The sequence below is a fragment of the Pleurodeles waltl genome, chromosome 11 (genome assembly GCF_031143425.1).
Source record: "Pleurodeles waltl isolate 20211129_DDA chromosome 11, aPleWal1.hap1.20221129, whole genome shotgun sequence".
NCBI lineage: Eukaryota > Metazoa > Chordata > Amphibia > Caudata > Salamandridae > Pleurodeles > Pleurodeles waltl.
This window is the reverse complement of record NC_090450.1, coordinates 98,345,231-98,365,130: the sequence shown is the minus strand read 5'-3', so window position 1 is coordinate 98,365,130 and position 19,900 is coordinate 98,345,231. Positions and strand designations below refer to the sequence as shown.

General features: G+C 41.7%; 1 protein-coding gene across 2 annotated transcripts in view; it reads right to left on the bottom strand.

The window, feature by feature from the left end:
* The window catches only part of LOC138265473 (transient receptor potential cation channel subfamily V member 6-like), a 298,739-nt gene that overhangs the window by 163,822 nt on the left and 115,017 nt on the right, over nucleotides 1-19,900 (bottom strand). For both annotated transcript variants that reach the window (XM_069213213.1, XM_069213215.1), the window contains 2 exons: nucleotides 7,940-8,038; nucleotides 2,554-2,726 (listed from right to left, as the gene is read on the bottom strand). In XM_069213213.1, the coding sequence (XP_069069314.1) occupies nucleotides 2,554-2,726; nucleotides 7,940-8,038 (272 nt within the window). The remainder of the gene's footprint in view (nucleotides 1-2,553; nucleotides 2,727-7,939; nucleotides 8,039-19,900) is intronic.

Sequence of the window (19,900 nt, the reverse complement as noted above, 5' to 3'; positions counted from 1 at the left end):
GCCCCAGGACTTCAGGAGTAAAAAGCCTCAACCACCACGGTTGGGCCCTGTAACTCCTGCTTGCCCGTTGACCCACTGAAAGCTTTCAAAACCTGAAATCTGCAATTGACTTTGGATTAAACAATAAACGATTGCTGCATCTTTAAAAGATCTTTACCCTAAAAGTGTACGTACCCTAACTACTCCCTACTTCAGTTTTTAATGTCACTGTCATTGAATGTGTAAAAAGGATATGTGTGACACATCTGTTTAGCATAAAAATCTTGCATCATCAGAACATTACACACTCATGGTTAAACATATGATATGAAATCAAAGAATTCAAAGTACAAAAATAAAATGTGTAACACTATGGTTAAAACGTTTTGCAAGCTGGCAGAATGGCATTCAGTTGCCGGAAGATAGCTAGCATTCAATTAAGCAAGATAGGATGCCCTTTCCCAATCTGGGGGGAGGTCCCACTTTCTCCAAGATAACTTTGATATTGCTCCAGGAAAGACTTTCTGAACCATCACTTTGACCTGGAGATCTTGTTCCCAATAGCGTGTACGATTTAACCCACCTCTTAGAATCCACCTTTTATTGCTCTGGAATGGATTCAAATGAAATGTTAAGAATTATATAGAAGTTCTTAAATAAAAAATAATACAAGGAAAAAGTTACTTGATTACACAGCCAAGTTGAGAGACATAATGGTGGTAATTCACAGAATAATGTAGCAATTCATAGCATAAAAAATGGTGCTTTCATCCAGGACAGTCCTGGCCTTTCAGAATAATAATAATTATTGGCATATTTAAGACACCAAGGATATATTGGTGCAAGCTCTTAGCACAACGCTGAAATGTGCATTACATTGTTACTTGCTAGCATACTGAGGCCATGCATGACTTGATGGTGCCCACCCTCTGGATAATTTTAGACCTGACATCTTGGTGATAGTAATTACTTCTGGTAAAATCTTGGCTCTACTGTCATGGTGACAAGTCTTACCATACTGTAGGAATAAACCTGCAGGCACTACCACGCTGTGGATAGTGGGTTGAATCAATATTGATGGGTTAAGGAACAGGGACCCTTTTCATATTAGCATTTTGCTGGCTAATAATGCTCATTGGCCTGTTACCCCACTGTCATCACCTTATCTTTTCGTCCACCCATACCCTAATTCCTGTGGACATTTACTATTTTCTTAGGTATATAAGGAGCTGTCATGTTCAAATCTCTATGTGTCGGTTCTACACCTCAAGTCCTGTTATTCCAGGTCTGTTGTGGTAATTTTTCTTGAAGCCTGTCTCCTTTTCTGCATTCACTGGGAGTTTTTTAGGCCTAAGATCTTTCCTTCAGTAAGGTTTTGAAACCTCTCCAGAAGCACCGGGTCCTTTCACATGCATTGTGTATGATCAAGGTGGCTAATGAGGAGCGTTGTCATTTCCTCGGAACCAAGTCATCTGGGAGGTCATTACATTCAGCCCTTGGCAGGCATTGGCTTTATCATCATCCATATTGTAAAGTGCTAGGTCAGTGGTTCCACGTGTCCACTGGCTGAACTTGGTGCTTTCAATAGTGATAGCAGCACAAGAAGGGTGCATAGCACTTGAGCAACTGTGGCAAAATTATTTAATTTCTCAACTTTCCAAACTTTTTTCCTTTTACTGGGCAACATCATGCAGGAGGGAAATGGTCTTCACATTGTCCTGATACTAATTTCTGACCTTCATGGTGTGTAGTTTATATGCAAGTGATAATTTCAGAACCGGTTCAGATTTGATGAGAATGTGGATAATGTTGATTTGATGTTTGCTGCTCTTGTGTGGCGAAAGCATATTTGGGAGCGTCATGTCTGGCTCTCTTAGGATGATGGAGTGCAGTTTTTTCAATGATCACCCTTGAGTGACTTGCATGCAATTTGTCTATTTGTTCAGTGGTTTCCTGTTTAGGATGTGGGAGCAGTAAAAATCCAAATCTGGAAGGGGATTGAAGTAGCCGATCAAGGACATTCCCTGCTAGAGTGTCTCAGTTTGACACACCCTGGACAATCAGGAGGGAGTACTAGGGAGTGGGTGGCAATTCCCTTGGAGGATTTTGTCCTCCTCACCAGTATATGTGGTGAGGTTCAGCGGTGGTAGAGGACTGGCACATGCAGTGATTGACAGAGGTCTTAGAAGAGGTGGCCTAGCTACCTTTACTAACTTTCCTTATTTAATGGGATAAACTATCAAACATTTACGGATATGATAACACCAGAGCCATGCTAATGGTCCATGCATGACACTATAGTCACCTCTGTCTTGCCTATACTCCTCTCTTCCCCTGCTGCACCTCCTGAGAGATTGCAATATTAATTCTCCTCTCTTGCATCTCGTTCTTTCCTTGTTGACGCCTTGCATGAATGAAAAAATACTGCACCCTTCGGAGGTCGACTCTTTGCCTACCACTTGACTTCCATTTACTGGGTTATAGTAAAACCTATAAGAAGAATTATGACATAGAGAAACTACAGACGCAAACGCAATATAGAAATACATCTATGGTTATTTAAGCTGTACATACCTTAAGGTTTCCTTCACTTGCGGCTAGCTTTAAAGGGGTGAACCCACAATTATTCTCAATTTTTTCCAAACGTAAAATTATTTCACATGGAATGAGAGAAATCATAAAATCATAGATTTTACAAGCCATAACTCTATTAGGATGTAATGCTAGCATGTGGAGAGCAGTGTTTCCTAGAGACAAAAAGAAGACATAACAAAAATATGAGTTAATTCTGGTATCATTGTCCTGTTTCCATACACACAAATTTGGAAGTTATACAGGCATTATAGTGATCTAATTTTTATTCCAGGAGTAATACCACTAAAGGACACAGTATTTTCTCAGGGTTATGGGCGAGGATGAAACAAATAAGAAACAATTAGCAATAATTAGCTACACAATTTTTTGTGCATATGTATTCCACTTTGTTACCAGCAGCCTTCAGCTGGCGGTAGTGACTCAACATATGAGTTTAGCAAAAAGTGTATGGTAACCCTATTCCCGCATATTCCAGTGGAAGCCAGAAAATGCTGGTCGTGGTTCCTTATCATATGTTTTGCCACTTCAGTTATTTTATTAATAATTTAGGAGTGTTAATAAACGGTTTTCACTGTAACAACAACATTCAAAAGAAACATACTATATAACAGCATAGAGGTCTCTTTTGATTATTCAAAGCGTCTCCATTATTACAGCACACGCTAAAATGCTTTTAATTTACAGCACATTTCAGCACATTTGCTTTAGCCTAGAGCAGAGGTCTTCAAACTGGGGGGCGGGCCCCCCTTGGGGGGCCTCAAGTGATCCTAGGGGGGGCGCCAAACTCTGGCCAAAAGAAATATTATACAGATAACATGCCTTTGTTTTAAGCAGAAGCTTGTTATTGCAGTTTTAAAAAGGTAACAGTACTTAACTGCAATGTTTAAATAGGTTTAGACCTATTTAAACATTGCCATCTTTCTAAAATAATTGTGAAAAATTCTGAGGGGGGTCCAATGATTTTTATTTTTCAACTGGGGGGGGCGCGGCATTAAAAAGTTTGAAGACCTCTGGCCTAGAGGGTTCTGCAAAGTCGGTCCTGGAGAGCCAGGTCCATGCCAGATTTTTAGCATATCCACATTTAGAAAAATGTAGATTTCTGAAACATCTTTTTTCTAAATGTGGATATGCTAAAAATCTGACATGGACCCAGCTCTCCAGGACCGACTTTGCAGACCCCCCCTAGAACATTATGGTCATTAAATCATTTGAACATTTGAAAACAGGTGTCATAAATTTGATGAACTTCTGTTTGCTTCAATGCACTATAACAATTTGGAACATTTTTCTCTGATACCATAACTCAACATTGAAGCAATTTACTTAGTGAAGCATTTGCTTTACACACGTTTCCAATAACTTCCTGTTCCGACTGAAGACTTGAATACCGAGTACAAGAATACCTTGGCACATTAATATCGTAGACTAAAGATCAAGACACAAAGTATTAAAATGCATATAGGGAAGTATAGATTTACTCTTCTTAATTCTACATCTATGTACCCTGACAACATGTATATCATCAAGGTGCACAGATGTGGAGCTAAGCTTATAAATCTATGCATTCTTACCTTTCAAAATGTTATCCATCTAGATTTTGTCTATGATATCACTTTCCTACAATTTTCTGTATTTTATATTCATGGCCCCTAGTCCTGCTCCTCCTTATTCTCTTTTCCTCCTTCCATTCTTTATGAGGAAGCAACAACATTACAGACACCCTTGCTTTTGTTTTGTAAACAAAAACGTCCCACTCACCTTCTCTTTCTCTCACTAAGAGGCTCATCCTATTAAGGGAAAACATCAAAAGAGTGTCCTTCGCACACACAATCACCCTGTCCTTATGAAAAAGGGATCGCAAGGAAGAAAGTGCAATGGTGGATATGTTGTAAGTGATGATATGGGAGGGGAGATATTGAAGTAATGTAAAGTACCGGTAAGTAATCCCAACATTTTCATAATTACTATCTGCCTCCTTTGAAAAACAGGATAAACATAGTTTTAATTTCTCTGCCTTTGTACAGAAGCACAAAATCCACCATATTTTTACCCGAAATACTAGTCCTTAAAGATTACTTAGTACAAGCTATGGTCAAGAGATTGTAACCATGTGAAGATGTATTTCTATTTATAGCTCGATGCCGTGGCATAAACATTCCTTTCTACACAAATGCAGTTTTGGAGACACAGTCAAAGCTCAGAATTATTGATAATTGTATCTTCTAAAATTTAAAGCTAAAGCAATCTTAATAGCATCCTCCGTACACAACCATGAAGTCCTGACAAAGGCCCTCCATTTGGCTTTGGCTGCAATGTGTAGAAGCTGTTTTCCACCTAGGGAAATTATTTCCTCTACTATCTTTTCTGTGCAGAGATCTCTTCCACCATTGTAAAGATATAGGGAAAATAAATAAATATTCTATAGCAAATGTGGGGGGAGGGGCGTGGGAGTGGTGGGAAAATGAAAAATAATTTCTCCCCTATGGGTGGGATTAAAGGAAAATGAAGGAGGGTTTTGAAGGGACATGCTAATACAAATACACACCAACAAAAGAGTAAGACAATGGCACTTAACAAAATATACTTCTAAAGTTATTACAGGCTGAATGGTGCTGTGTACTTCAGCCAAGTCTTGGAGTAAGTCAAACCCAAAGCTCAGCCAACCACTGGTACCACAACACACTTCCACAGATACCAATGGAGGCAGGGACGTAAACTAACACCACAAATGAAAGCAGGACATAAAGTAACGCTATACATATATATATATATATATATATATATATATATATATATATATATATGTGTGTGTGTGTGTGTGTGTATATATATAAATAAAAAATGTTGTTTGAAATTATATGTATAGATGTATAGTTAAATACTGACCTTTTAAATTTACACTTAAACTTACTTTAAAATTGTAACAAAATATTAAAATAAACCTTTTACTTATTATTAAAAAATATAAGCATACCTAAATCAAATAATTACATGGATATTTTACCATGTATATTACAATTGAACAAAAATAAAAATGTCAGCAAGGGTGGGTATTTTTTAAATTATGTTCTAGAAATGAAGATTTATACAATAAATTCATAGTTAAATTATTTTATTATTTAATACACATTTAGCTTAAGGAGTTAATGTGATGTAACATTTTATTTTATCTGTTTCAGGTTAATATAACATATTTTACTTTTTTTCATGTTCCTGTTTTTATATACACATTTTAAAATGAATAAATCGTATTACATTTCTCTAGATTGCCCCATGAGGAGAACTCCACCCCAGTGGTGGTAATCTCCACAAGTAGGTGAAAAGGTACTTGTAATAATTTGAAACTTGTGAATCCATTCATAGGAGGGTCCACCTCCTAATTGTTGGGAGCGGAGACAATGAAGTTTACATTGAGGCATAAATCTCCACTTGAAAATGATAAATAGCAAAAAGGTGGAGGGTTACATTTGAGAGTGGTATTAGATTCACTTGTAAGTAGATCTACACAAGTAAATTTAGATTAGATTACTTTAGTTAATCGGGCCCTATAAGAGGCGCAGAATACTACCTCGTAACTCCCCTCCCTCAGAATCAACGACATTGTAGGCATCATCAGTTCTGGAGAGAGGGCATAATTATTCCCTAGTATTACATTTGGGAAAAACATGTGGAAATTAGTGATTTCCTGCAAATTTCTGCATGTTTTTGCCTACAATTTCACTCATTTTGACCACACACAGCCTGAAAACGGAAAGCAACATGTCCAGGTGAAGAACTCTGGACCTGCTTTTTCCTGCTGATTTTATAATCCTGAACGGGCAGATAATGGGATAAGGATTTGTGGGGTACTCATGGTGAGACCTTAATTGTTGACTTGAACCAAAAAAAGGTCTATTGAATTAATGAAATGTTTCGTAGAGCATACAGCTACTACTAGAGTGTCCAGGCGCTTGGCAAAGAGCTGCCTAGAAAAGGAGCGGCATCAAATAATCCTTAAACAGATGGGTTTTCAATTGTTTCCAAAAGAGGTTTTTTCTTTGGAATGTTTCTGTGGGGAAAAGGAAGGTCATTCAAATATTTGGCTGCTAATACCAAGCAAGCAGAACCACCCCAATTCTTCCTTTTGGAAAGGGTATGGTCTGAAAATTTGCAGACTGATAGCTTAGGGTTCTTTGAGAGCAAAATGCAGTTAGCCTTTTGTGCAGGTATGAGGGTCCAGTTTTATAGAACCCCGAGTGTGCTATTTTCAAAGTCTTAGAGATGATTACAGGTAACCATTACAGCTGGTTGTGGTATAGGGTGATAGTAGCATATTTTGGCAGACTGAAAATCCATCCTGCAGACTCAACCACGGCTGCAATCTGAGTCTTAAAATGATAGGTGAGTGTCAATAAGAACCCCTAAGTTCCTAGCCAGCTCAGTACGAGGGGACGTGTAGTACAACTGTCAGGATTTCTGTTTTTCTGGATTGCCTTTTAAGGAGTTAGCTTTGAGTCAGCCAATAACTATTAAAAGACATAAGGTAACTATTAAAAGATGTAAGGCAAATGTTACGTGTATATATACTTATTGGTTAAAGAATAAGTGAATATTATTTGTATAACAAAAGGTGTATGGAACTTTGTTGACCCATGATTTACTTTCAACAGCAGTGAGTTTTGTGGTGATACAAATATGATTAATTTAAATATTTGAGATGTAGGCCTCCTTGACAACTAGTATTAATTTCTGATTCAGCTAAAAATGGAGTTTCCAATATAATCAGGAATTAAAGGTAATGTGAAAATACTGCACCCCTGATTTCCCTTCACTGGACTTTGAAATTTGTAGATGAGGAATGCCAACTAAGTGGGCACTTACCAGAGTAACTGGCTGCAATAATTGATTCCTGTGGTAATTTCTGTTCCCATTTCAGAATACCAGATTAGTCCGATAGCCTGGAATTACAAATCCCCTGTGTCGATAATGGCAGATAATGTTTGTGTATGTGCGAGTTATCAAACTCTGTCTTGTTGAAACCTTCTATTTCCACATAATAATAAAAACTATGAATCAGTATAACTTGTTATTCTGCAATATTACTCTAACTTTGGATGGTGCAGTTAACAGGCAATGTGAGTTTAACAGATCATTTTGAGGTTTGTGGGACTGCAACTACAGGATAAATATAGCATCCATTCATTGTCAAATTCAGTAGTATAACCAAGGTAATTATGAGAAACATGGTGAGTACTGGGCACAGCCCTAAATAGAACATCAGAAGAGCTAGACTCTATCAATATTACCATACTTACAAAACCTGCATTGTTTACCAAAAGAAAATGAGTCACTATAAGGCTTGATTTGTAATTCATATTTTTGTCACCTTGTTTATCTCGTGAGTGTAATGGAGCACCACTTTCAACTAAAAGTTTAATAATCTTCTCATTTCCAATGCAGACTGCAAAAGATAACACATATTCCCCTGAAATGGAAAACAATATGATTTATTCCAATAGGCAAATAAAATATATTTGTCACAAAATATAATGTTAAGAGATTAAAAAAAACATGCTGATTGCCAGTTCTTAAATTATATTTTAGTTCTAATTGTTATTACTGTAATATTTCCGATTGTGTTACAATTCACGCACACCACTTATTTTTATTCTATTTTACCTTTACTTGCTCATGTTTTTCTTTTTTTCCCTAGTCTCAGATGTATTCCCTTGCAATGTGAACCAAAACGCTTTACTGAAGGTTATCTTTCATCTTTAGACTATTCTTTCATATCAATGAGTGCTTGTAGAAGGCCAACGTAGCTTCTATGAATCTACACAGATTTATGAAAATACATAGCTAGGTGAAACTTGGACGTTCATATAAGTACTTACCTTATATGAGCTGCAGTTTGTTGTTGCTGCCTTAGTACAGAATATTCACACATTTAGAAATGTGATTTTAAAAACAATTCTTTAAAAAATGTTATAAATAATATTTTATGGATCATTTTGTTGTACGAAACAAAATAGTTACACTTTCCCAAAGCTCCTAAAGGCACTGACAAATGGAAGCACCCTTCGAGATTTAAAAAAAATAAGAATTTTAATTATAGTTCATTTGCATACAGCAGTGGACGAAAATATTCAAGAGCTCAGATTCACTTAGCATTTTTAGGAAAAAAGTGAGCTCCTGCTACTGTTAACAAATACAATTCTACACTAAAACTTAAGTAGACTGGAAAGGGAAATTGTTACACCAGAGACTGTTGACCAAATTCATAGTCCAAACTAACACAAAGAGAGGGAAGATGGAGCAACACTGATAGAAACATTTTACCTTGGTGACAAAAACACAGACTAGATCAGAAAAGAATCAAATAATCATCATTTACCAGAGAGTGTGAAGGTTCAATATGATTGTGATATTTGTTAAATCTACACATGACTGAAAAATGTGAATCATCACATTTCCCCATGGAAAGCTTTCCAAAGTAGGGTGACCAGACCTGAGGTAGCCCAATTTCTAAAAGTACATTTATTTTGCGGTAGAATAATCAGACAACTGATAGCTGGTAAGAGCCTTAGCTGCAGATGACCCTTCTAGTAGGTCCGAATTACTCACAATTCCTTTTAGCGTGGTAAGCGCCATCCCAAAATAAAGACAACCTGTGTGCAAGGCAGAAAATCTCTGTCAAATGGCCAGATGTGGCGACCTATGCTCCAACGATTTGCATGACATGCAGGGTTGCATACTTTACCATCCCAGTCAGTTGGCTTATGTTGCCACTTAAAAATCTATGACTCCATCAAACTGAAGTCAATTGATTGCAGCGACAATGTAGGCTGTCCAAAAAAAAGATGTAGGAGTTCTGGGAAAGTGAATATGTTGACTTATCAAATGGTGTCTCCACATTTAAGTGCAGAACCTGTCACATATGTTATTTTTGTGCAATTTCTTTTTGTCAGGCCTCAGAAGCAGGAATTACAAACCTTGTCTTTAATTCTGGTAGGTGTAGTCTATTCATGTAAAATTACGGGTGCGTGAGACTTTGCTCTTTTCCTGTCTCCACAGAATCTAGTGGAACCCTGCAGCAAAAACCATTGGGCACCAACTTTCAAAGAAATAGAGATGGCTTGGACGTAGCTGGCAGAGTAGAAACACTGGAGAAGGGCAAGCTGAAGAGTTTGGAAGACTGATGCACATTTGCTGGCTATGGAGGGGCAGAACATCATAATCCACAATAAATACCAGGATATTGAACTTTGCTTAAGGCAGAGTATTATACGCATACAACGAATCCCGCACACCATCCAGAGTCAAGACTCCAGGTACTATGTCATGGGCCTCTTCTTAGCAATCCAATCCTGGAAGAGCAGGAAGTAGCACCACCTGAAATTGTCAGAGAGCACAAAGCAGCCCCTATAACATCAGGATGTAACCTGGCCTTAGATATTGTTGCTATTGTGCGCTTTTACGTGCCAACAAAGATCACATAGAGAATGTGGGATTCTGAACCCTTTTAATACAATCGAATGAGAATTGAAATATTTCAGGTCATTTCTGCAAAACACTGGCTATACACAAGACTTTGTATCCAATCATAGCACAGTTTTGAGGCATGAGCTTTAAGTGTTTATGGGACTACCTATTCAGGTTGATGTTCACCTGGGAAGGACAATTTCAAACTATTACATCTTTGAAAGTGCTCAGAATTTTCTGAGGATACACAGAGAGAAGATGATAGAAGTCTTTTAGCAGGTGCTCAGCAGTTGTGCAGTGACCTATGCAGTGAACCTTTGGTCAACAAATACTGATCACCAAATCTAAACCAAGCTGAGATCATGGCTGGCAAATAGATGTATTAAAAGGAGAGGTAGTGACTTGGACCTGTCTACTCAAGACTTAAGGAGATGCATGGGGCAATCAGGAAAGTTTGGAGACAACAGTGGGAGGGGTGCAAATGTTATATTGATTGTTAAGCATGCAGAGTTTAGGACATCCATGGAGGAGGAGATGAGTTTACCAATGAGGGCCAAGAATCCTCAGGTTACATAGCCTTCTAATACTGGCACAAATAGCAAGATAGTTATCTCAGTTTCTGTCGGCATATACACTGTGCTCAAGTAAGAAATTGTTTCTTTGTCCTGATTCTTGGGTGTTGTAAGCGTGAGGAGGGGATCCAAGGAGGGAAACATATATCAACTCTAATTGCAAGGGACGAAATCATTGAAAGCAGTCAGGAGCAGAAGGGATCAGTACACGATGCATGCATCCAATGGTTAGGGTAGTTGGCTTAAATGTGCAAGCCTGAATACCCCAGCCAAGAGGATTGCAGTCCTCTACAACTTGAGGACCTGAAAGGTGATGTGTATCTTCTCTAAGAAACTCATCTTCATACAAAGGATCGGTATAGGCAGAACTGTAAATGGTTCCAGTTGCAATATTTTCCATCTAGTCAATACAAAAACAAGAGTGGTGATGACACAGTGCTTAATCGAGAAGGCAACAAGAGATGTGCATGATAGGTCATTTTGCCTATATATGGAAGTAGAAAGGTGCACAATCACCATTGCATTAGTGTACACTTCTAATGATAGGCAAGAAAGTGTTCTAAAAGAAACCATTATAAACATAATATACTTAGCAGAGGGGTAAAAAATAATGGAAGATGATCTCAGTATAGTGATGGGAGCGATCAAGAATATGTTGAGGGGTAAACAGAGAGGTGGTGGTGCTCAGTCTGACTCCTTTAAGAAATGGATGAGTCAAATCGGGTTTATCAATTTGTGGAAACATGCACACCTCACTCCATAGGCTACTCTTTAAAATCTGCTGCACATGGCTGTTGCATGAGGTTAGATTACGCACTGATTGGGAAGGCACGGCTGCATACACAACAAAAGCGGAGGTGTGGCAGATCTCGATTTCTAATCAAACCCCAATCTAACTGTAAGTCTCCTCGGTTGAGTCTTGGCTCAGACTGCAGACAGGGTGCTTAAATTACAGCTAAGGAATTGGGTGAGCAAATCACTAGAGAAAAAGTGGTGGTAGCCATCAGTAAACTGAAATTATGAAAATGAATGCATGAAATTTTTTTGCCCTATTTTAGCCCCAATACTACCATGATTTTCGGGCATAGGGGTGAGGTTGGGTGTTTTTAGGGTTAAGAGGTGGGTAAGGGTATAGGAATCTACAGGTAGTTTTACATTTTAGTGGTGGGTAGGCGTGTTGGCTGGTAAGTATGGGTTTAGGGTATGGAGTTGGTAAGGGGACAGGGGGGTAGGAGTGTTTTATCAGGTTTAAGGGTGGGTAAGGTTATATGGTGGTAAAGGTTCCCTTAGGGTTCAGGGGTGGGTAGGGATAGTGGGTGGTAAGGTTGTTTTTAGGGTTTACGAGTTGGTAGGTGTATTGGGTGTTCAGGGTATTTTTAGGGTTTAGGGGTGGGTAAGGGTATTGGATAATAAAGGTGTTTTTCAGGTTAAAGAGTGGGTAAGGATATGAGGTGGTAAGGTTGTTTTTAGGGTTACAGGGTGGTTAGGGATATCAATCAATCAATCAAGGATTTATAGAGCGCACTAATCACCCGTTAGGGTCTCAAGGCGCTGGGGGGGAGCTACTGGTCATACAGCCATGTCTTGAGGCGTTTCCTGAATGTCAAGAGGTCTTGGGTCTGGCGAAGGTGGAGCAGTGGGGCGTTCCAGGTCTTGGCGGCTAGGTGAGAGAAGGATCTTCCTCTGGATGAGGGGGATGGAGGCGAGGGCGAGGCTGGCGGAGCGAAGATTGCGGGTTGGGGTGTAGAAGGTGAGTCTGTCATTGAGGTAGGCTGGGCCTGTGTTGTGGAGGGCCTTGTGTGTGTGGATGAGGAGTTTTAAGGTGATCCTCTTTGATACTGGTAAGCAGTGAAGGTCTCTGAGGTGGGGGGAAATGTGGTCACGGCGTGGGATGTCCAGAATGAGGCGGGCAGATGCGTTCTGGATTCTTTGCAGTTTTGTTAGGAGTTTGGTTGTTATTCCTGCATATAGGGCGTTTCCGTAGTCCAATCGGCTGCTGACCAGGGCATGGGTGACAGTTTTCCTGGTTTCGACGGGAATCCACTTGAAGATTTTGCGAAGCATGCGGAGAGTGTTGTAGCAGGAAGAGGAGATGGCATTGACCTGCTGAGTCATGCTGATTGTGGAGTCCAAGATGAAGCCTAGGTTGCATGCCTGGGTGGTGGTTGAGGGAGCGGTTCCTAGGGAGGTGGGCCACCAGGAGTCATTCCAAGTTGAGGGGTTGGTGCCAAAGATGAGGATTTCTGTCTAATCTGTGTTTAACTTGAGGTGGCTTGATTCCATCCAGCTGGCGATGGCGTGAAGTCCGCTGTGGAGGTTGTTCTTTGCAGTTGTAGGGTCTTTCATGAGGGAGAGGATGAGCTGAGTGTCGTCTGCGTAGGAACCTATGTTGATGTGGTGGGTTTGTGCGATGTTGGCGAGGGGGGCCATGTAAACGTTGAAGAGCGTGGGGCTGAGCGAAGATCCTTGGGGAACGCCACAGATGATTCTGGAGGCTTCTGACAGGAACGATGGGAGGCGGACTCTCCGGGTTCTGCCTGAGAGAAATGATGAGATCCAGTTGAGTGCCTTGTCGCGGATTCCATCGTTGTGGAGGCGTGTGCGGAGAATGTGATGACATACCGTGTCGAAAGCTGCGGAGAGGTCCAGGAGGATGAGTGCTGCTGTTTCCCTTCGTCGAGCATGGTCCTAATGTCGTCTGTGGCAGCAATGAGTGCAGTCTCAGTGCTGTGGTTTCTGCGGAATCCGGATTTTGGGAGGTGTTCAGTACCTTGCTGTCTTCCAGGAACCGGGATAGTTGGCTGTTTAATTTTGTTTTGATGACCTTGGCTGGGAAGGGGAGGAGGGAGATCGGCCGGTAGTTCTTGGGGTCGTCTGGGTCTGCCTTTGGTTTCTTTAGCAGGGCGTTGATTTCTGCGTGCTTCCATCTTTCTGGGAAGGTGGCTGACTCGAAGGAGCTGTTGATGGTTTTACAGAGGTGGGGGGCGATGATGATGTTTGCCTTATTGAAGATATGGTGTGGGCAGGGGTCCGATGGTGATCCGGAGTGGATGGAGGCCATGGTGGTGGCAGTGTCCTCTATGTTGACTGGGGTCCAGGTGTGGAGGAGGTGGGTGTTTCTTGGAGCGTTGGGTTCTTGGGTGTTTGTAGTCAGCTGGTGGGTCTGGGGTTTGAAGCTATTGTGGATTTCTTCTATCTTTCGACAGAAGTGGGTTGCCAGTGAGTTGCAGAACTCCTGTGATGGCGGGGCTTCATTGGAGCAGGTCCTGGGGGTGGAGAGCTCATTGACGATGCCGAAGAGCTCTTTACTGTTGTGAGCGTTGGCGTCGATGCGGTTTTTGAAGTGGGTCCTTTTGGTGGTGCGGATCAGTTGGTGATGTTTGCGTAGGGCATCCTTGAAAGCGATGTGGTTGGAGTTGGTAGGGTCAAGGTGCCAGGTTTTTTCCATTCTGCGACATAGCCATTTGGATTCCTGTAGTTCTGGGGTGAACCAGCTGGCCTTGATTCTGTGGGAGGTGTTTGGGGTTTTTTTGAGCGGTGCGACGGTGTTGGCGCAATCTTCTATCCAGCGATGCAGGTTGGTGGTGGCTATGTTGGGGTCTGGGGTCCCAGGGGGTGCGGCCCGGGCGAGAGTGGAGATCAGTTGATCCGTTGATATTTTGCTCCAGTTGCGCCGGGGGGGTTGTGTGCGGTGGTGGTGAGTGACTGGTTTTTGGTAGGAGAAGTGGATGCAGCGGTGGTCTGTCCAACTGAGTTTGGTGGTGTGGCTGAAAGAGACGTGGTTGCTGGCTGAGAAGATGGGGTCGAGTGTGTGGCCTGCGGAGTGGGTGGGTGTAGTGACAAGTTGCTTGAGGCCGAAGTTGGCGAGGTTGTCGATTAGGTTGGTGGTGTTGATATCGTTGTTATTTTCTAGGTGGAAGTTTAGGTCACCAAGGAGGATGTAGTCTGTTGAGGCGAGGGCTTGGGAGCTGATGGCGTCGGCGATGTCGTCACAGAACTGCAGTCTGGGTCCAGGGGGTCTGTAGACCAGTGTTCCTCTGAATATGTTGTTGGCGTTGATGTGGATTTTGAAGTGGAGGTGCTCGGCGGAGTTGATGGTGTCGTGGGAGTTGGTGGAGACTCTTATGGTGTTTTTGTGGACTATGGTGATTCCTCCTCCTGATCTGTTGATTCGGTCTCTTCTGGTGATCTTGTAGTTTTCTGGTATGGCCATGGCTACGTCTGGTTCTGAGGCCGAATTCATCCAGGTTTTGGTGAGTAATGCGACGTCGGGTGAGTATGTGGTCAGGAGGTCCCAGAGTTCAATTGCATGTTTGTGGACGGAGCGGGTGTTAAGTAGGATGCATCTTAGGCCGTTGTCTGTTTTGATTTGGAGTTTGGAGGTTAGGTTGCAGGTGAAATTGCAGGCTTTGCAGGAGAAGGGTCCTTTGGAGCGCGTGGGTGTGGACTGGAAGCAGATGGAGGAGCGTCCTGGATTAAGGGCGTGGAGTTCGCTGGCAGTGTAAAGGTGTTTGGTGGCGTGGGAGGCGTGTTGGCCAGGGGGTCTGGCGCTGGGCGCGGTTTTGGCGCGGACGGGCGCAGACGGGCTTACCTTTGGCAGGCATAAGAGGGGAGGTGGGAGGGAGTGACAGCTGGGAGGAGGGAGGGAAACCTCCAATGGGAGTGAGGGGGCAGCAGGAGCCAGGAGTGGGAAGAGCTCCGAGGAGGAGGGAGGAGGCGGGGCCTTCCGGGAGAGGAGAAGCCAAGAAGCCCAAACAAGCCCAAACAAGCCCAGACAAGCCCAGACAAGCCCAAACAAGGCCAAAACAATGGCAGCGCTTACTGGAGCAGTGGTGAGGAGGAAGCGACCTGCCTGCAAGGATGTAGGGTCAGGGTATTGGGTATTTTTGGGGTTTGGGGTAGGTAGGGGTATGAGATGGTAAACCTAATTTAAAAAATGGGGTAGTTTGGGGGATATATATATATAAAAGTTAACCCACCTCAGCTCCTTCCTGGAGAGTTTGTTGGTGATCCATCAAGCAGGGACCGAGGAAATAGGGGTGTCCCAAAACACAAATTACCTATACATTTTCCATAGACTTCTTTAGACAAGACTAGAGCAAAAACTTCTGAATAAGATTACACCAAAATTAGCAGGAAGCTAGATCTTAGTTTGCAGGGTGTGCTTTTTGTGATTTGGTGCAAATCTGTTCAGCCGTTTTTGAGAAATGAAGGCTAAAAAATAATTGTATATCTCAACAGTCCGAGTTTGGACATGCTCTGATTGGCAAATGTAAAGGGGACTAGTCAATTTTGATTGGTTGGTGACAATCTGAATAATATGTTGTGGCAGCCATTGCAAGACTCAGCGACTTAGTCCCTGTGTCCTGAAAATGAATATAAAAATAAATAAGGGGGCTGGGAGAGCACACCCAGACCCCAAAGGGCATTTTGGGGGTGCCCAATGGGACCCCCCATTTTTGGCTACGCACAACATGGAGAGGCTCTGTGCCAGCACTCGAAGGAAGGACTCCTGGACATGGTCCCAGTTGAAATGCATTGTAGCGGATGGCAGGTTTTTCTGGTCACAAAAAGGAGCACGTATAAAGGGTGATAACAGATTTTATTTACAATGTGAATCGTTTGTTGGAGACACCATACTAATGTTAGGAATTGTGGTGTGTTCTAAGGTGATTTCACCCTGAATAAAATGCTGACTGTCTGCTGCGATTTCATGAATCATGTTTGAGAGAAAACTGTATTCTCTCATGATTTTCTTGTAGAGGTTATGGAAGGTGCTCAAGAAGCTAAAATGAAAGCATATTTTTTGTAAATTCACACTATCGTCCTCAGCCATGTGAGTGTAAAGTCTGACATTCTCAGTAAAATATGTACTTTCAACAGCAGCGCCTGCCAGCTAAAAACCTGTGTTCCAGTGGTTGTTAACCTGTAGACTGTGGACCCTTGTGGTCCATGAAGCCTGCACAGGGGATCCGCGACTGCTTAGAAAATGAAATAATACTAACAGAATAATAAAGTTTAAGTGAATAAAGCAGCAAAAATAAATTGAAGTCTAAAATGTAAGTTTTTTTTCTGATTGATTCCTGGGAGCAGTGTAAGTGCACACAAAATATAATATGTATGATGGGTTAGCTCCATTAAATCTAGAAAAGCTTCAACCTTCCCATTAAAATTTCTATTTTTGTAACAGTTGTTTGTGAATTAAATAAAATATTTCATCACATGTGTATTTGTTTGATGAATGCTTGTTTCTGTATTTTTGGTTGTTGGACCTGGCCCTTTTTGCAGGGCTATCTCCAAACTTTTTGCCTCCTCCCTCCTAATTTTTCTGACCTGTTTTTGGGTAGCTTTAGAACTCTGGGGACTTTACCACTGCTAACCAGTACAAAAGTGTGTATGTTCTCTGTGTAAATTGTGATTCTGATTTGTTTTCCATGATTGGCACATTTGATTCACTGGTAAGTCCCTAGTAAAGTGCACCCGAGGTGCCAAGGGCTGTAAATCAAATGTTACTAGTTGGCCTGCAGCACTGATTGTGTCACCCACATGAGTAGCCCTGTAAACATGTCTCAGACTTGCCACTGCAGTGTCTGTGTATGCAGTTTTGCACTGCCAATTTGACCTTGGCAAATGTACCCACTTGCCAGCCCCAAACCTTCCCTTTTACTACATGTAAGTCACCTCTAATGTATGCCCATGGTAGCCCCATGGGTAGGGTGAAGTGTATTTAAAAGGTAGGACATGTACTGGTGTGTTTTATGTGTCCTGATAGTGAAATACTGCTCAATTCGGTTTTCACTATTGCAAGGCCTATCTCTCCCATAGGATGACATGGGGATTGCCTTGAGATGTCTTTTAAGTGCAGATTCCCATTGGGAAAAGATGAAGATGTGGAGTTTGGGGTCTCTGAATTCACAATTTAAAAATACACCTTTTGGTAAAGTTGTTTTTTAGATTGTCTGTTAGAAAATGCCACTTTTAGAAAGTGGGCATTTTCTTGCTTAACCATTCAGTGCCTCTGCCTGGCTGTTGAATCCACGTCTGGGTCAGACTGACAGTTGGGCTGTTTGTGAATTCACTCTAGACAGTAACACAAAGCAAGCTGAAGTGTGTCCTGCATATTCCGATGAGTCTTCCTGGGCTAGAGTAGGAGGGAGGAGCTGTTACATGCACTTGATGGGCTTTGTCTGTCTCCTCACAATACACTGTCCAACCCCTTAGAGTGTGGCTGGGGCAGGGCAAGGAAAAGTCAGGGTCTTGTGCACTACAAGACTTTCCTTTGAGGTTTGCCTACTTCAAAGGCAGAAATGAGTATAAGTAGAGGACCCCAAAACCCCAGACTTTTGGATTCCTTCTGAATCAAGAGCAACCTCTGCCAAGGAGAAGAGCTGATGCTTGAGGAGCACCTGCTGCACTGCCTGTTACTTTGCGGTGCTGACCTGCTGCTGCTGCTTCTGCCTTAAGATGGAAAGGACTGGACTTTGGTTTCTGAAATCCTGCTTGTGAAGTTTCTCCAAAGGCTTTGACTGATCTTTCATAAAGTTCTGAAGTCTCAGGGCCGTCAAAGACTTCATCAGCCAGCACCTGGGCTCTCTTGCTGAGACCCCTACCCTGCCAAGTGGTGCCACATCCAGTCCCTGAGCCCTTAAAAGGAGAAGCTGGTGAACCCAAGGTGAAAATCCACGCACAGGAGCCGAGCGGCAGAACAATCAACGTAGCGCCTGCACCACAGCTGAATTACTCACGCAGCGCTGGTGAAATAGATGCATCGCCAGTTCAGCATGGATTCATGGTGGCCGTGTGGGCGGATTTTCCTTACATTGTTCCGGGGCATCAAACCTTCAACATAACTGCACGGACCCGAGGCTCCCTGCCCGGAAATTGATGCATCCCTTCCCGGCGAGGAAAAAAATCAACGCATTGCTTACTTGACTTATAAAGAATTGACACATGGCCTCACACGGGAGTAAGGAATCGACGCATCCCTGGCTTTTCCAATGCAGACCTGCTGATTTATTTTTGTTGCATACCAGGTAATTTGTGCTAAAAAACACATCCATTGATTCTTATGGATTAAGACTCTTTTGATGTTAAAATTTAATATCTTCACTTGTGTATGTTGGATTTTTGTTGTTTTGGTGTTGTTTGATTTAGATAAATATTGGCAATTTTTCTACACTGATGTGGAGTCCTTTTGTGGTGTTTTCATTGTGTTACTGTCTGTGTTTGTACAAATACTTTATACATTGCCTCTGAGATAAGCCTGACTGCTTGTGCTAAGCTACCAAAGGGGTAAGCAGGGGTTAACTGGAATGTGTGACTCCCTTACCCTGGCTAGAGTGAGGGTCCCTACTTGGACAGAGTGTAAACTGAATAGCAACTAGAGACCCCATTTCTAACATTTGTGTGTTGTTTCGATGTTCAACTCATCAATAGTGCTTAGTTTGGGGTTCACAACTTCCAATAATTATTTAGTGGGAGTCCCCAAAATCGAGTAGTGATTAAGTGGTGGCCACAGAAGTCAAAAGTGAAAGAAGAACTGCTGTACTCTATTGCAGATTCCCGATGTGTTCTAAATAACAACTAGAGCACTAACGGTCTTACTTATGACGCATTTTCTGTAAATTCAAACTATCTTCTTCAGCCATGGGAATGTAAAGTCTTACATTCACAGTAGTGTCTGTCAGCTGATACCTTGTATTCTATTCCAGCTTCCCAAAGTCTTCTAAAGAACACCTAGAGTCCTAACAGTTTAACTTATGACAAATGCGTGGCACACCTGAACCCCATCTTGATTTATTCAACCTGGTAAAACTTAAAACATTTCATTTAGAAAGGAACAAAATAAGCAGGTTCATTTTGTCATAGAAGTTGTGGTTAGTGCTATAGAAAGCAAAATTAAGACACATTTTACATGGGTACTCAAATATTTTCCTCATCTATTTTATTAAAATCCTCCGTCATCCAAAATAAAACGTGCATTTTCAACACCAAGAGCAGAATTAACTAATCTAAGTGGAAAACTGGAAGCTTTTTCTATTACTGATACCGCTGTAAATGAGGAAATTAAGGAGCTTCATAATAAACATACTCTCCCAAGAAAGCAACCAGAGAAAAAAGAGCCCAGATGTAGCTCAACTACTAACTGAATATAACCCAACTGTAGCCCAATGAAAGAAGTGCTTAACATGCATAATCTTTTTTTGTGCAGTTTTACATAGCTGGGACATAACCCAAAGTATTGGAGTGCTTTACATGAGAACACATTTGCTTTGGTTTTTGACAGTGGGAGA